This window comes from Eurypyga helias, unplaced genomic scaffold (assembly GCF_000690775.1).
Source record: "Eurypyga helias isolate BGI_N326 unplaced genomic scaffold, ASM69077v1 scaffold33916, whole genome shotgun sequence".
Taxonomy (NCBI): Eukaryota; Metazoa; Chordata; class Aves; order Eurypygiformes; family Eurypygidae; genus Eurypyga; species Eurypyga helias.
Window position 1 is genome coordinate 32,474 of NW_010255287.1, and position 17,179 is coordinate 49,652.

General features: G+C 47.0%; 1 protein-coding gene across 1 annotated transcript; it reads right to left on the bottom strand.

Annotated features, from left to right (window-relative positions):
• Positions 1-4,796: 4,796 nt before the first annotated feature.
• Positions 4,797-17,171, bottom strand: LOC104510892 (inverted formin-2-like). Its single transcript, XM_010153286.1, has 15 exons — positions 16,985-17,171; positions 15,591-15,736; positions 15,443-15,504; positions 14,718-14,820; positions 14,548-14,633; positions 13,903-14,003; positions 12,521-12,591; positions 12,296-12,403; positions 11,366-11,436; positions 10,605-10,725; positions 9,915-10,079; positions 9,102-9,204; positions 8,071-8,229; positions 6,298-7,059; positions 4,797-4,855 (listed from the first exon to the last, which is right to left on the bottom strand). Exons 1-15 carry the CDS (start codon positions 17,169-17,171, stop codon positions 4,797-4,799), a joined length of 2,304 nt encoding a protein of 767 aa, XP_010151588.1.
• Positions 17,172-17,179: the final 8 nt, after the last annotated feature.

Consider the following 17,179-nt stretch of genomic DNA (forward strand, 5'->3'; position numbering starts at 1 on the left):
CTGCACTGAAGCTGCCTAGGCGTCTGCTCTCAGCTAATCCTTGCTTTTGTTTATCGATTCTCAGTATGGTCATAGCAATGCTTTGGTTAGAATAAACCAGTGATTTAATTCTTGGTTTAACTTCTAACTTAGTCCAGCAAAGTCTTCAGTATCACAAGGATGTTACAAGTCTTATTAAGCAAAGCAAAATAAGCTTTAGCCTGAACATTAGTCTAGCCACAGTGAGTTACCATATAAAGGCATAGTACTTCTTCCACTTGATTCATGTCTCAGCACGGTATCACACCATAGATTCAACAAACACAGATCATTTTAAATGGACAGCTATGTACAAAACTATGATACAATGTTATTACAAAACGTGAGAAATAAAGCTCTGAATTTTTAAACCACAGTACTGCACATTCCCAGTTTTAAAGAAAACGTAACATGAACCTACACTTTCTGCAGCTTGAACACAATGACTTTTGAGTGCAAGCAGCTGACAATGGCATCCAAACCCAGAGATTTGCTAAAGGATGAACTGAAAATGTGTCCAATAGAGTGCTCTGGAAAACCTCTTTCTGTTGCTTTAATAACAGGATCTAGGGCCCTGGTTCTCCAAAAGTTGATGGACACATCTGTGTAGTCCTCTGTAGAGGACTACTGCAAGCCTACTGATGAGCTTCAAATTAATTGCACGTAAGCGTCATGTAGGAACCAGACACTGTTTATATGGCCATATGTTTACTAAAATACATACTTTTTATTTTTAAACTTTTTTCACCCCATAACTGATTTCCCTTGCTTTAAATGATTGAGAGTAAAAATACATTTGTCTGATCTGAGTCTTGGACCTGGTCCAATATAAATCATCAATGGGCAATGAGAAGAGGGAGTAACACTCTTCCACCAGTGATGGTACAGCCACTGCTTAATTTATACCCTTAATTTAGTTCAGGCACTGCTATTTTTAAAATTTCTCTGAGGGCTAAATGCTGCAGTCCTTCCTTGGGCCACACTCAGCTGTCATTTGAAGGAGTTTGGCCTAACTGCAGCTTGAAAGACCTGGCTTTGAGGACAGCGGGTGAGATGTCTGACCCTTTCACGTTGCCACGCGCAGAACTGGCCCCGACCCTGCAGGCGTAAGGCACGGGCCGAGGGTGCCGACGTCTCTGGGGTAGCTCTTTGGGTCTTGAGGAGCGGAGCGAAAGGCTGCGTGAGGAGAAGCGGTGCGTCGTGGTGGGGCAGAGGTGACCACGGTGGTTTTTTAGCGATGCAGGACTCTGCTTCTGAGAGGCTGGCATTGCTCCGGGGATGCACAAGCGGTTCGCTGGGTCTCCGTTACTTCTTCTGCCTTGCCGTGACACCTGCAGGAGGAGGGGGAAATGCAAACTGTTTGCAGCTATAAAACGAAAGCGGTGCGGTCTTTGCATCTAATGGTCAGGGTGCTACTAGGGGAAACATTTTTATATTCCTCAAATAACCTAAATCCAGGTAGAGCTGAATCTTTATGTGCTTTATAGAAAGCTCATTTTTCCAGAACTGATCCTGATGTTTTAGAATTTGGACAACCTTGCTTTTAAGCTGGGTGCCAGTTCAGTCCAACAACGCGAGTCTTGCATTTCCCAAGCAGAATATTGGAATATGCTTCTGGATATTAACTAGCTGAACTTACCAAATCTAGCGGGACTGTCAGAAAAATGGGGCAGCACACTGTGATTTTTAAGAGCCTGTCTCACTCCACAGCCAAAGCGAATACCATTTCTAATGATGGACATGAAGGCTAAGGCCATATAGGAAGACGAGCATTAGCTTGAGTACATGCTCGTGGTCCATTAGAAAACTGCCCACAGACAAAACAGAGTCTGCAGAAGGGGAGGTGAAGCATCTGGTCCTCTAGAATTAAAGTAAAACAATTAAAAAAAAAAAAAAAAAAGGAAGGAAACCCCCTTGACTCTCAAACCCTGCTGCCCCTTTGCAGGGAGAGGCTGATGCCCCACTGTGCCATGTCCATGCCGTAGGTGCTGGCAGGCAGCGCTGCTTCCCTCTCCTGCCCCTTCCCTCCCCCCTCACCAGGCTGCAGTCTTCCAGCACTGACCTACGCTCCCGGTTTGGTCTGTTCTTGTATTTTCTAGGGAATAAATCACATAGATTTGTGAGCAGGGAAGTTGCCAAAGCCTAGTTGCTTACAGGCTTGTGCTTTCAAGACTTGTGTTTCCCCTAACCTTTTCCAGTGGTGCAAAGATGGGAGGAGAGGAAAAAGGGAGCAGCCAAACAGATGTGAACATTTGACCACAGCAATTCTCCAGGGTCTAAGGCAAGGGAACTCAAACAGCACCTCCCCTGAGTTCAGGCATTTGTACAGTCCCTCCTCCATCAGCTTTTGTCAAACAGTCCTTCTTCAAGCTCTTTTCAGATCTGGTTGGGAACGAGTTCAGATGTTATCGGGGCACACACAAACACAGTGTGACCATCAGTGCCTTCAACCACAGGAAAACCAGCTAAACCATTATTTTCTGCAACATGGAGACAATGTGGGAGGTGACTCTTCAGGTGTAAAAGCTGACATTTAAAGAACATTAATACAGAAATTGCTGCCTCACAAGGTATAGTCAAGGTGAGGCAAGAGCTCAGTAGATGATCTCAGTCTTGCTGCTCTGAAATACTGTTTCAGAGTCACAGGCTGTTCCTACCCTTACTCTGAGGTTGTACAGAAGCTCTAAAAACTGATAAGGGGATCACGTCTTGATCCCTGCAGCTGGATCTGCACAAGAAAGAAGATTCCTGTGGCTTCACTGAGATCCAGCAAATCCACCAGATAATTATTCTGTATCAAAAGAGAATTGGTGCTATGACCTGAACAGACCGTGTGCACTTGGGACAATAAATAAATTTAAAAAAAAAAAAAAAGTAAAAGAGAGGTGGTACAACCTAGGAAAAAACATTGATGGGGAGCACTGTAGGCTTGCTGAGTCTGTCATATCAAGAGAGACGGACCTGAGCTGCGTTTGAGTGAAGGAGAGCTGCGGCTGGACATTGAGAGGAGCAAAGGGATTTTTGTTTCCTCTAACGTTTCCAAGTGACATCAAGATGCAAGGAGAGGAAAAAGGGAACTGCAGGTTTCAAGTGCAGCTTGTCTCTGCCCTCCCAGCACCAAAGCACGGCTGGGCACTGCCAGTGCGATGCGGCTGTGCCAGGAGCTGCGTTTCAGGGATGCACTGAAACCCCTGCTTGACTGTCACTTCATAAAAGTACCGTTTGCCCATGCATTCCTCTATGCTGCTTTCCTACATCTTCTAAGGAGGATTCAAAGCTGCCTGTGTCTCTGTTTTTTTTCAAATACAACTGTTTTTACGTTGACATGCTGGAATCCCTGTGCTTAAAGCATACATAATCTGTGTTATGTTTAACTCATGGTTTCAGCTGCCCTCCCTGTGCAGCTCGATCACTGCCCCTGACATATTTCTTACCTGTGCCTCACTTATATTGTTTTATGTTCTTGCTGCAAATCTTTCTTAGGATTTTTAAACCAACAGAGCTACTTCCTTTTTCCACTTAATGTAAACCTGTGGTATGGCATGGAAAGGGCCAAGAAGAGGGCAGGAGTAGTCAGGATTGTAACTACCTAATTTAAATCTTTTCTCTTGCAAGAAATGATGCTTCAGGTACCGGAACAAAAGCAACCCCGTATGGAAATCCTGCACAAACTCATCTTCTGCCACCCCAGAGGCCGGGAAGGGGCCAGGGCTGCTGGGCTGTGTGGGAGCAAGGCTCCCAGCCCCAGGCACTGGGGATGCTGGAGAATAGATACATTCCTTTCAAGAAATAAGACAGTGAGAGATTTGACATTATTGATTCAGTTCATAGGAGATGCTCATCAGCATGGACAGGACAACACATAACTATGCAATTTCAGTGCAGTGGGTGTTTCAATAGCTTTTTTTTCTTGCTTTTCTTTCCACTTGTGTAAAAACAGGTAGATTTTTGCAAATGGAAGTCTCATCCTGAAGAAACTTGTCGTGGTTTAACTTAACTTAAGTTTTCTTTTGAGGGGCAACTGTATGCTGCCAGCATCAATGAAGGATGCAGGAAACGGTATACCGTTTTGCTAGAAATTGGGTTTACCTGTATTATTTTTTGGGGGGGGACAAAAGCTAACTGACACCTCCTTGCCCCCATCCCAGAAAGCTGCATGAATGCACGTAGGAGGTGTGCACGGTCTGTTTGCTCCAACGGACTCCTTCGTGCGCAACTCTGGAACTGAATTTGGCTTTGAGTTGGAGCTGGTATCTTGCCCCAGCTACTACTTCTGCCCAGGCTGAATGTTTTACTCTCTTTTCCAGATACCTTACTCTCTTTTCCAGATACCTATATTTAAACAGTGCTATAGGAAGTGGCTACCCATAAGCAAAGCAAACATTGTTCTTCACAGGAGGCAGGCACTGAAATTGCATTGTTAGAGTTCTTAAGAAAATAATGGGATCAAAGCAAGGGCTTTGTTTATCACATGAAGCTGGATTCACTTGGTTAGAATAATGACTTTTAATTATTCACAGGGAAAGGCAGTTTGGCTACTGACACAGAGGACAGACGTGGGTTCTGACACTGTGTCGAGGGGAGATCAGCACTGACTTCGCTCAACACAAGATCAACACCCTGGAGAGTAAAAATCAGAGTAACAGATTTATTTACATGTATTTGTGATTAGACACAAAGACAAAAAGCTTAGCTGATATGCTGAATACTGATTAGGTCTGTAAAGTCCCAACGCTGTGGTTAGTTCACACAGAAACACCTTTGTGAGTTTACATACCTCATTGTACCACACAACCCTTTTTTGTTTTATTATCTCCAGTGTCAGCCTCAACCTCTGCTTTTAAACAAAAGAGAGACACTAAGTATATCTGATCATGGCAAGGCAAAGGTAACAACAGGGAACTTTTTATGATGAAAACATTGTCTAATAGCAGAGAGGTTCCTAAGGTTCCATGCCTGGATGCCCAGGGAGCCCTGCGGCTTTTAGGGTGTCAGTTCCTTAAGCCAGAAATAATTTCAGACACTGGGAAAGCATTGCCACAGCTGGGAGCATGGGGTGCCCCCCTTGCTGCAGCTCCTCCTGCTGCCTCCTGGGAAGCAAGTTTGGGAACCACTGCTCTGGGAAACCACTTCTGGTTTGTGGCTTGTTTTTTCACTAGGGGCAAGTGGCATGTTTAGAAATAAATAACTACAGCCCCAGGGCATGCTGGCATTATAAGGGTAAGAGGTAGATGCTCAACGCATGCCATCTTTCTCAGCAGTGGGTATTCCTTTCCTTTCCTTACTCCTCCACCTTCCTTGTAAGGACAAACATGAAACACCATTGATAAAGGCAGACTTCCACCACTTTTCTGCCCATTTTATTCACCCCAGGATCTTGCCGAAAAGTCTTTCAACAGTATATTGCAACTTTCTAAAGGCTGACCCATGTGTCTTCCATATGAGTCACTTCTAGTTCGGTGTTAATGTATGCACCCAAGGGTGGCTTCAGCTCAGCAGAGTCTGAGGGACTTGGACACACTTCCCAGGTTTGGGACCGGCTGCGGATGCTCACCATGAGACCTGGGCGGCTCCACGCCTCTGCTGGCACCAGTGGGGCAGCCCAGCGCAAGGGACCGATTTGGCCACAACTCTTTGCACCAGCATCAGCACGATGCTCCTTTTTAATTGTTGGCTTCCTCCCCTCTCCCTGCAGTGATGGCTCGAAGGCCTGATGTTCAGGAGGCACCTGAAGTACCCCTGGGGCAGGGCAGCTTTTCCAGTCACTGCAGGCAAAGGGCTCTTGTGATGAGGCTTAGGAGAGGAAAAACCAAACCACCCCACGGCATCGCTGATGTTGCTGGTTTTAGGTGTTTATAAGTAGTTGAGAGGGGGGTGATTGCTGATTAAGTACCCAGTATTAACTGCTCTTAATCACTGCTCTGGAGTCTAATGGGGCTCTTGTTTGCACATAACCGTGCCTTGTAGCTGTCTTTAGCAGACTTGACAGATGTGCTTATTGCCATCTTTACTGCATATGTGTAATGGGCTTTTAAATTATTGATTCATCATTACCCCTTTATAAACTACTTATAAATGTCAAGGGAATGAATAATGCTTGTGTTTTTCTTTCAAAATCTCTTTTAGGTTTAAAAAAAAATAACAGCTCCATGAAACAGCGAGGCTCTAGGGGCAGGGGGCATTGGACCTCGAAGTGGGGAGGAACAGATATATACAAATACACGAGGAAGCCTCCCCAGTTTCAGTCAGTCCCCGAGAGCTATATATAAAATAGGCTACCTGAGTAGCTTTTGCTGTGCCTCTTCTTCTTCCTCCGTTTCCCAGATGGTCTCTGCTTTTCCCTGTCAGTGAGAGTTTGTCCCGGGGGGAGCGTCGCTGAACAAGAGGAGTCAGTGGCTGGCTCCTCTGAGAAGGACTTCTCTTGAGAGGTGTCCAACAGTGAGTCTGTACCAGGGTCTTCATTTTCCTTCGCCATCTCTTTTGACTCTGCATGATGAGCCTCATCGCAGGGAGCAGACTGAGCACTGCCAGGGTCAACTCCAGTCTCGCTCGGCTGGGTTTCTGGCTCCTGTGGCAGCCTGTAGCTCTCCGAACCATCAACTGGGTGTTCATTGTCCTGGCCTTCTGAGATGGACCCGTTGAGTTGGCCTCTCAGAGCAGTGCCTGAACTGCTGCTCACAAACCTTATTCCTGTGCCTATGTTATCAGCAGAGAAGGCAATGGAGCCACTCTTCATGCTCAGCTGGGGGCTTGCCCAGCTGTCTCCCTGCTCCATCCCGGCACCCGGCATGGGCTGACTGGCCCCGTCCGCTTCCACCAAGCTTACCAAAGGGCTTTCCATCTGGGACTCTGGTGGCAAATTTCCTCCAGCATTGTTTTTAGGTAATGTTTGGTCTGAAGCTGAGGCATTGGTAACATCTCCACCCATCTCCATCAGGGCAGTGGTTGCAGGGGGAGTGCTTTCTGAGGGATGACCATCGTTGTTTTGTTTGCTCTTACCAATCTGCTTTCCTGCTGCTTGTGGATCCTTAATGCTCTTTCCTTTAAACAGAAAACACGTGATCAGCCACACCTGCAGAGCTTTATCTGGGATCAACCAAGGTGTTTCTGCCACTGGAGAGGTTACAAGCAAGCAGCTGCCTGTGGAGGGTGCACTGGCCCTAAAGCAGCCATGCAGAGGCAGCACCACTTTATCCTCTCTATCCCTCCCCTCTTTATACCCCCTGTGGTCACCTCAGTTGGACTACAAGGCTCCAGCTCAGCAAAGCCCTGCTCTGTTTTTCAGTTTATGTGTCTTTGCTGCCAACCAGCTCATTTCCATGAAAGCCCTCGGACTCGCAAGGGTGCATGAAAGCCTATGGCAGGAAGACGGAACCCGTCCTCAAGGTCCTGAACCAGGTGGGACTGCTGGCTTGCTGCATGAGGACTCCAAAACTGCCCATCAGCCAGCCTAATCCTGCCCTTGCAAAGCAGGGTTAGGAGAGCCAGAGTGCACGAGTCACGCTCTGTGGTGGGCCAACATCCTTCAACTTATCTAATATGCACTGACACCAAGGTAAAGAGACCAAAGAAAAGCTTAATCCATGGGCTGTCACCTAAAAAGCACCTAAAGGATATGGGTCCTTCTGCAGATAGAGTTTTCTAATCTGTTTTTAAGGGCTGCTTTAGACTCCCAAATGTAGACTAAGAGAGGGAGCAGCAGTCTCAAAGGCAGCGACAAGCTGTGCTACTGGGACTTGACAGCACGGACTTGTTTGGGGATGACACCACCAGCCTGGTTCTGTGGCTGGCCCATGGGCCGTGCTTCTCGGAGGGTTTATCAGTGCGGGTGCAAGGCCATACTGCACCAAACTGCTGCTCATTTCAGGGCAGACCTGGCTGGCAACAGCTCTGGGCTCTCTATTTCTCTTCCACACAGCAGTAGCTGCAGAGCATCCTTAAATAAAATGCCTGAAATGAAAAATGTGAAGGCTTCTTGTGTGTGAGCTTGGCTCAGGCTGAGGGGCAGATGGGAATGAATAGCTGCAGGTACAGCTGGGTCTGTGTCCTTACCAGACTGGCTCTCTTCCAGGCTCTCCGCAGGTGAGGTTTTAGGAAGTGCATCCGGCTCGTGTCTGTTCTTTGTCTTTCTCAGCGTGAACCCTTTCCTTATGTCGGCCAGCAGAGCGTCGATGACACACACCTCCTCCTGCTTCACCACCCCTTTCTTAACTGGGATAGAGAGAGACGGGTGTTGAGTCTGCCCGTGAGATGGGGCAGGAGGACACTTTGCAGTGATGCTATTGCTTGGGGTAGGTACTGCTCTCCTGGTACAAGCAACCACTGGGCAAAAGCAAGGCAGTGATGCCCACCTGCGGGCAGCCCGTGCTCTGTGCCCTGCGCCAGCGTGTCCTGGCTGAAGCCAAAGGGTCCACCCAAAAGCCTGGGGGCTAGAGGCTGGCACCAATGGCACTAGCTCTGCCCATCCTTGTGCCTGGTTGTACCAAGACCTTGCAACACCTCCTGTTTGCCATCCGAATTGGTGGGGGTCTTTTTTTTTTTCTTACTGCGGGGGAGGGGGGTAATGTAGAGAAAATTATCTTGATTTTTTTTCCTCTCAGCATCTGCCAATTTTACTTTTCAGTTCTGCCTTTTATTTCCATCCAGATAAAGGCAGATTTAAGTTATCTGCAAGACTTTTGGGACATAAATGGTCTCTGGTAAAGAGAGACTACTCAAGCTTACATGGGGACTTTGCCAGGGGGAGAAGTCAAATGTTTCTTGTTAGATTTGGGATTTAGAAGTTATGTTTAGAAACTGAAAAAGTTAACTGAAATGTTTCAATTTTATTCTTTTTTTTTCTGCTGTTCAGTCAGCAAACCTAAAATTAACTCCTCTGCCCAGCAGCAACTGTGTAAAGTTAGTTCTTAGCTATGGCTGTAAGACACATAAAAGCCTTTAGTCAGCCAGCACCTGGAAACCCACAAAATAAATTATCACTATCCATTAAAGCAGGACCAGAAAAGAGCTCCTGTCAGCTGTCCCAGACAATTTGAGATCACAAGTCCACATCTCTTTTTTTTGAAGCGCTTTCAGATACTCACTGACTTTTCCATTTTCTCCCTTCTGTCTCTTCCCCTCTTCCTCCTCCAGCTGTTTCTTCCTCTTCTCTGCTTTGGCAGCTTGCTCCTTTCTGTCCTTGTTTTCCTGCAGTGAGGTAACAGGGACATAAGAAGATTGGCTAAATGTCTGCTAGGAAAGTCAATGAAGAGAAAGATGATCTGCAGATGGTTGCAAAGGAGGAAGAGAAATTCTGTCCTTATCCTGTGCAATAAATAAAATGGGTATGGGGAGGAAGGGCTGTCTGGCCAAGAGGGTGACAGGGACACCACTGGCTTAGCCAGGACTCTGCCACATCCCAGTAGGAGGTGGCAGCAGTGCTCTGCCCAGCACAGCTCCCTACCAGTGTGCAGACCTTCTGCCTGACCTTTAGCTGAGGCAAAAGTGGAAGGTACGGAAGCCACAATTTCCTTCAGAGTGGTGGGTTTTCTACTATGCATCCCCTTTCTGAGCCTTTTCGTGAGGCTGGAGTGAAGGCTGAAGTTTTATCAGCCCGTTTCTCTAAAACTTGTAGACTTGACTCCACAGCATCTTTGTGATTCTGCAGCTAAGGCTGCGCTGAAATCCCAAATCCTCAGTCTGGGCCAGGCCAGGGGCACCAGCACTACACGAGGATGCAGTGCAGTGGGGATCAGACACCCCTTCTCCAGGTGACCTCATGCCAAGAGCTGAAAGGATGGGGCTGTAACCAGCATCTTCCCCACCAGTAAACTCGGTTGCCCATCCCACCCCATCTGTCGGAGCAGAGGCAGGCACCAGTGCTAGGGATGCTCAGCGTCATGTGCACCAACGCCAACCTTCAGGGCTCGGATGAAGAGGTCTCTGAAGGTCTTCATGGTGCTGAATATGTCCTCTAGGGACAATTTGCTTGGGTCTTCACAAAGATAATTTGCAAGTTCTTCTCTCTTCCTTTCAATGTTTTCAAATTCTTCTTCCAGCTTTCTGGAGGCATCAATGCTATCCTGAAATGCATTTAATAGACACAGTAAAACACCATCCAGAGGACAGTGAGCCAAGTGCACTTAAACAAAAAACAACCTAAGAGCTTTGAGCAGGGCTCTGAAGCACCGGCATGTACCTCCAGCAGAGCTTATGGGGTGGGAGGATGATCTTTGCTCCTGGTGACTGTGCTATCACCAGTTTACAGGGGTGGCTTGAGCAAGACACAGAAAGCTCAATGCAAAGCTTAATCCCAAGAGACGGGGTTTCCTCTGGTGATCCAGAGGGTGGCATCTTCACTCAAAGTGAGGAGTCACACAGCAGAGCGGGGACAGCAGCTGGGGCAGAGGCCTTGGGTATCTAGCTTTGGGGTGGAGGTGGCAAATGAACACCGATGGGTTGTGTGGTGTCACAGCCTATTTCCAAATCTGAGAGCATGTCCTGAAGCAATATTTTCCACCCTCTCATAAGCCTCCTCAGCTGCGTATGTGCCATGCACTGCCTCTGTGTGTGTAGCGGGGGAGATACAAGGGAGCTCCATTACTGACCTGGATAGGTTTCTCATACTGCTGTTTCACACTGTCGTTTGACGATAAGACCTTTCGCTGAAGCTCCAGCAACTTCTTTAAATTGGTGCTGGACTCCGTGCGTATAATATCAAGATTAATCCTGAAATCACACAGAACCCCCCCCATTAGTTGAGACTCCAGCATCTTGCGCTGACCCAAGACTGAACAAGTCTGAGCTTGTGGTCTGGTTGTCCCTCCGTTGGCCACCGCTTCACTGAACTGAAACTTGAGCTCTGAACTCTCCATACAGTCCGAGCTCATAGGAAGCAGCCACCCTCCACAGCGCTTATGAAAATGCTACCAGCTCTACCTACAACTGTGCATTGAGTAGATGAATGCCCCCCAGAAATGTCCACCCATTGAAAGGGCTGTTCTCCACGCTCAGAGCTCGGCATCATCTCACTTCCCCTGGTTGAAGGTACTTCACAAACGATTCTGGGTACCTGGCCTTCAGAAGCTCCTGTTACCACAAAGGCAATGCAGATTTTGGAAGGGCCTGGGAGGCAGCATTAACTGAATGCTCAGCAAATCTCAGCCCTAAGTGTTGCCAGCTGTAATAGAACTATTACATATTAAGGAGTTTCAACATTCATCAAACAAATCTTTCGGTTAAAACGAAATAAGATGCCATCTTGTTAATGTGCTATACCAGCTGTGTGTGTCCTAATTTCTGATACACTGTTGATGCGTATGGGATTTATTTTTGTTTTTAATTCAAAGGAAGTGACACACAATTTTACCCTGCTGCTTTTGAAACATAGTCAAGATCCTTTGGCAGTTCCAGCAGGTCCGTGTGGCTGTTTTCTACTTCCTAAAGCAGAAGAAAGAAATAAGAGTTAATCGCCGTGTGGCAGTCACTGAGAGGAGAAGCTGCGGGGAAAAGACACGGGCAGAAGTGCTCGGGAAGGATGACAGCGCCATATCCTGCTGCTGCTCCCCTTCTGTAGTTTGCTTTGCCTCACACAGCCAAGCTGCATTCAAAACAGGACGGCATGTTCAGAGAGGGAAGGCATTGCTCCCAGGATTTAAAAACGTACAAGAGGGCTGACTGTTGAGAAACAGTCAGAGCTCAAAGCAAAGCTGACCTGCTGCTGAGCTCTTCTACCCTCTTCTGAGACACCTACTCTTGGCCACGGGGAGGAGGCAGGACTGTGGCTTGATGCAGTCTGACACGTTCTACGGTCCCAGGAGGGTACCAAAAGGGCATGAATCTTAGTTGCATGACTGACTGACTTTCATGGCTGTGGTTGCTGGAGCTACTGCTAGCTAAAGTGGGGCTTGAACATGCATGACTGGAATGAAGGGACCTGGATGAATGAAGGTGGCAGAGTAGAGCAACGAGAAAAAAGAAAAAAAACCCTGCAATGCAGAGAATAAGAAAGCCAGAGGGGTGGAGGGGAGCATGAAAAGCTTATGCATAGTCTGGTGGAAAAGGGAGAGCCCATGGAAAGGCAGAAGGGCTGAATAGCTACAGACCAGCCAGATGGCTTTGGTAGCCATGCACTCTGTGGTTTGCAGCTGATTGCACGAATATGAAAAAGGAAGTTCCGGTCATTGTGGGGAAAGATGCTGAAGGAAAGCAGAACAATAACTGAAAGTAGAGTAGGAGAAATGTTCGCCCATGATAAAATCCTCCCACTTCCCTATCACCCAGGACTTGGCAGTGGTACCTCCAGAATATGGTGGAGCAGCGTAATGCGGGTTTGGTTTGCTTTGGTTTCTGTTAGTTTGAGCAAGGTGCTGATTTTAAACCCATCGGCATCACCCGTGTGACTTCCCTACAAGACAGAAAGAAAGCAGATGTAATTCTTGTGTCCATCCAAATTACAGTCCTAAAGGAGATCATCCACATGCTGTAATGACTCAGGGGAGGACAAGACAAAATAAGTGCTTACGTAATTCAGAAAGTTTCCAACTTTGAGAATCAGTTGACAAAAGAGCGGCAGACGATGACTGTTCAAAAGATCTGAAAAACATAAAGGGCTTTTAAACAAAGCCTCTGGTACACCAGAAAACTTCCTAAACTGCACTGAAACTGAGATTCTGAATTTCACCAAACCAAATCTGATTTTTCAGGTTTGCAGCCCAATGGCCCAACCCGCAGAGAAACTGATTCTACATAGATCCAGTTCCATGAATTGTAGAAGTTTTTGTTAACGTTTTCTTTCTTTCTTTCCATCTGGTCTCTCATTCCTAATGGAAAATAACCTGGAGTTGGACCTTCCTCACTAACAGCCATCAACTTGCTGCCTTCCTTGGAAGTGCCCTGATTTACCCTCGTGTGGGCGAGGATAACCGAGCTGCAATTTTAATCTTGCAGACTCCGTTCAGCTGTGCAGCGAAGCTGGTTCTGACAGCCCTGCGATTATCTGCCAGCTGTTAAAACCAGACACGCTCGCCCTGTTCTTGGTCTCGCATGGTGGAGGTGATTATCAGGGCATGAAGGGTACAGTCCCTGTCCTTGCTCTTAAACACAGGGTGCTGCAGTGGTGTGCCTTCTGAAGCACTCAGCTTTGAGGCAGGTCAGCTCCAAAAGGACAACTGGGCTGCTGGGAAGACACTTTTTGGGGGATGTTTTGATTTATCCCATCAGGCAGCTCTAGTGTCCACTGGAGAAACCCCTGGCAGGAGTTGGGGGAGCGAGTTCTGTAGGACACGCGGCACTTAGTGCCAAGAAGAGCATCCTGCTCTCAGTGGAGTGGGACCTGAGGTTTCTGCCACAGGAAGCCAAAACTTATGGCATAATCTCTCCACGTACTCACAGAATTGGAGCATCAGCCATTTACAGCCCAAAATAACAAACTTTTTCTTCTGGTTCCATTTGTAGGCAGGGAACAACTAAAGCATCACTACTTTCCCGGGGAAGTTTGGGGTGTGCTTTTCTGGCAGCAGAGAAAATTGCTGTGTGAAGGTCTTAACGTGGCAAATAATGTTGGATGAATTAGCTGTAACGGGGCCAGCTCTGCTGTCTAAATTCAGCTCCTCTGAAAGGGCTGATGAGCTCCCAATGCTTCACTGTTGAAAGTGTTTCAGGAGAATACATCTGCTGCAGAAAAAGAGGGCTGAGGGAAAATGATCTCTGGTCCTATTAAAGGCTTTGACTGTCAGTGGACATACCTAAAGCTGCATCCTGTATTCCACAGTGAACCAGTGAATGGATGGCAGGGGAGTTTTTGGGGAGCTGGGTAGTATCATGGCAGAGCTCAAGGTGAGTTTTGGGAGGGGTTTAAAGCTTCCCATCATAAATAAGATCCAGAAACAAGGCCAGATCATTTACCTTCGCAGGCTCTCCGGATGGCTTCAGCTTTCGGCTGAATCATGTCCAGCACGACGGTGGTCTCTTCACAGAGCAGCATGCATTCGATGCGCAGCTGGTAGCTAAGGATGCAGATTGATTCTAAGCTGAAAGGCACTGGGATCTTGACCAGCACAGCAGCCCCCTTCCCACATCACCACTAAGTCTGGAAACCCCACAACATCGCTGTCAACCCCATCCACATCAAAACAGATGTCTGTGGCTTGTGGAGGGAGGCGAGTGGCTGCCGCTCGCCTTGGGGACCAGTGGGGATGTCGTTTCTACGATGCACTGTGATCAGCAAAGAGCAGACTGAGCACTGTGTGAGACAGGGGTTCCCCCCTTTTGGCACTGCATTTGGCACCGCCTTTCAGTACGGTACGTGGCTTCCTTGGCCAGGTCTCCCTGGGTCTGGGCCAGCTTTTGCTACTTCAGAGGGAGAAGAGGTGCTGGAGCAGCAACAGCCCTTCATTTAAGGGTAACAGGGAAGAGATGGTTCTACGGTGGAAAGAGGGATCCACCAGCTACATCCATCAGTATCTGTCTGTGAGGCTCATATTAAGAAACAGAAACTTCCCAGAGGTAAACCCAGAAAGATTGTCTGAAGTTACAGACCAACACCCTTACCTGGGAATCTGAAGGAGGAGAAGATAAAACTGATCTGCATTTGCAAGCTTTGATTTCTCTTCTTTGAAGGCCTTCAGGTTTTCTATCTAATGAGAAATAAAGAATCAAGACTGCAGGACTGCACTGTGTGTTCAGCTCTGTGAACTAAGGGTACCATTTGAAATCCTGACCTCATGCTTTTCAGGCAGCAGCTTCAGCAGCTGCTTCAGAACCTCAACGTCAAACTTGGTCCGATCCCCGTTCTGGACCATGGCAGCCACCTCTTCGTTGGAGCTGCAAGGAGAAGCAGCAGAGTTAGCCATCACCCAGAGACCCTTCTTCCACAATCACATGCTACAGACCACGTAGCTGTGCAAGCGCTCTGTGCTTTCCCTCGTGAGAGCTGCAATAATCCAAAAGGAAAGATACATTCCTGTGATTAACTCGAGAATCAGGACCTGGATCCCTGCTATGCCCCAAATTTTGTTTCTGGCCCTGGGCAAATGACTCAAGGCCAGAGATCAATCCTGCAGCTCAAATGACTCTCTTTGGGCATTTGATTAACTTAAAGAAAAAAGCAACTTCTCCATTGGCCCTGTTTTGAGAAGCAGTTGACCTCCAGAGACGTCTCTCAGCCTGTCACACTAAGAGTTTGTGCAACAGCTTTATCTGTAACATGGAGGTATATGTAACACATTTTCAAACTTACAGGGATGTTGGAGGTAAAAATACAATGAAACCCCTAAACCCAATATTTTAAAGACAGTATAGGACAAGCTGGGAAATGTTCAGATGTTTCAGTAACACAGACCACCAAAGCATATTGGCTAGAACAGACTTCCTGAGGACCTTCCAGAAGCTATAATAAACCTGCTCAAAGCCTTTTTAACTTTCACGAAAATTGGCCATATCTTACCATTTAAATTGCTTCAAAAATATGTTCAAATTGAGACTTTTCTTGGAGTCCAAAAATGTGATCTTCATTAAAGAAAAAGAAGATATCTCGTATTAGATGAGCTGTCTGCAGTGATCTTTATGTGAAAGAATGAGAGGCATCTCCTCACCTCTTTTGGTTCTGCCTTCACTGGTGCGGCCGTTTTCTCCTTGGGGGTCGGTTGTGGAAAGCAGAACAGCTGCTCTATGCTTGTGTAGTTGGGCTCTATAGTTTCCTCACTGCTGCTGCTCACTGAAGCCCACATCGAGTGACTTTCTGAAAAAAGAGAAGGTGTTCAGGCTGGCTACAGAGACAGCTGAAAGCTCTTGCTTTTAGGGGCAATGCGAGTTGCTAGAAGAGACACTCCGCAGAACATGAATGAAATAAGAAGAGATGTATTAGCCCTGGACTGATGCTAATTATTGAGAGGGGGCAAGTTCCACAGGCAGGATCCAAAGGGCCTGAAGAGTAATTAAACCTAGAGCTTTCTCCCAAGATGTGCTGGTAAGGGGATGCAGCACTGGGCACACAGAAGTCACACAGCCCCATCCCTCCCCTACACAAACGCATTCTCCTCCACAGTAGGCAAACTGTATCAGCATGAGAAGGACCTCGGACATTTCTTTTCTAGTCCCATGTGTGATGTTATTTTTGCTTCCTTGTATGCTAGGTGAGGGATTGGCCACAACCCGGACATTTCTGACTGTAGCTTTCCTCCACTTTTTCACTTTGCAGTGGAGCCTCCCTGTATAATGCTGGCTACAGAACTGCTCGAATTAATTCCCACTGGACCTTCCTAAAAATATTTCTTAAAAAAAAAAAAAAATCACCCAAATGTGCCTGTAGAAGTCTCCACTGAAATAATCCCAACAATTAACTGTTCCTGTGACTAAAAAAAAGCACCTTATTTAGACTTCACCTATGCTAACCTCCACGCAGTGGATGCCTTGCTTGTCTAGGACAAAGCTGACGTTGCCTGTCCTGGCTTCTTCTCATATTTCTTCCTCCTCTTTGGCTCCACTAGGAGAGGGTAATGTAATCCAAAAATCAAGAGACAAGTCAATGATTCTCACGGCTCTCCAATTCTTTCAGTGTCCTTCCTGGACTGTGATGGGATCCTTCCCTGCACTCTTACTCATGACTTCAACATACCCAGATACAAGTATAGATGAACTGGGGAATGAAAGTCTGTGGAACCCAGATCGGAGTCTGTTGAGAACTCAAGCCTAAAACATGTTTTGGTGGATTAGGGAAATATTCCCATCCCTCCCCCTTCTTTTAATTTTAAAGTATTTTAGTTATAAACAAGCTATTCCAAACTACTGATTTAGTGAGAGTGATTATATATTATATTATTAGTTTCATGCTACTTTTATTTATTGGAGCTCTCCAGGTCAGATGTAATGGAAATCAGGGAAGTTCTGTATCCAGATGGAGTCAACCACATCTGGCAAAGTCAATGATAGTGTTTTTTCCCCTGGGTCATCCCTAAAGCAGCAGTGACTTCATGCCAGAAGCACCCACCTCTGACCACATTGGAAGGCAGCTTCTGCCAGTTCAGCTTCTTCATTCTCAATGTTGGCGTCTTCACTGTCTTGTGGGGAGGCCTTCCTGAGCCAAGAGGGCAGCTGAACTGGGAGGCCACCACGGCTTCTATATGATCTCCTGCCATGCCAGGCAGGAGGGGCGGAGGGGGAGGGATGCCACCCATGCCAGGCA

What these genes read in the sequence shown, in the direction of transcription:
- LOC104510892 (XM_010153286.1), bottom strand. Translation starts at nt 17,171, where the DNA reads ATGGGTGGCATCCCTCCCCCTCCGCCCCTCCTGCCTGGCATGGCAGGA. An exon ending in CTCCTCCTTCAGATTCCCAG is followed by an intron (nt 14,004 to 14,547) that starts GTAAGGGTGTTG and finishes CTGCATCCTTAG; the next exon opens with CTACCAGCTGCGCATCGAAT. An exon ending in TGCTCCACCATATTCTGGAG is followed by an intron (nt 11,437 to 12,295) that starts GTACCACTGCCA and finishes CTTCTGCTTTAG; the next exon opens with GAAGTAGAAAACAGCCACAC.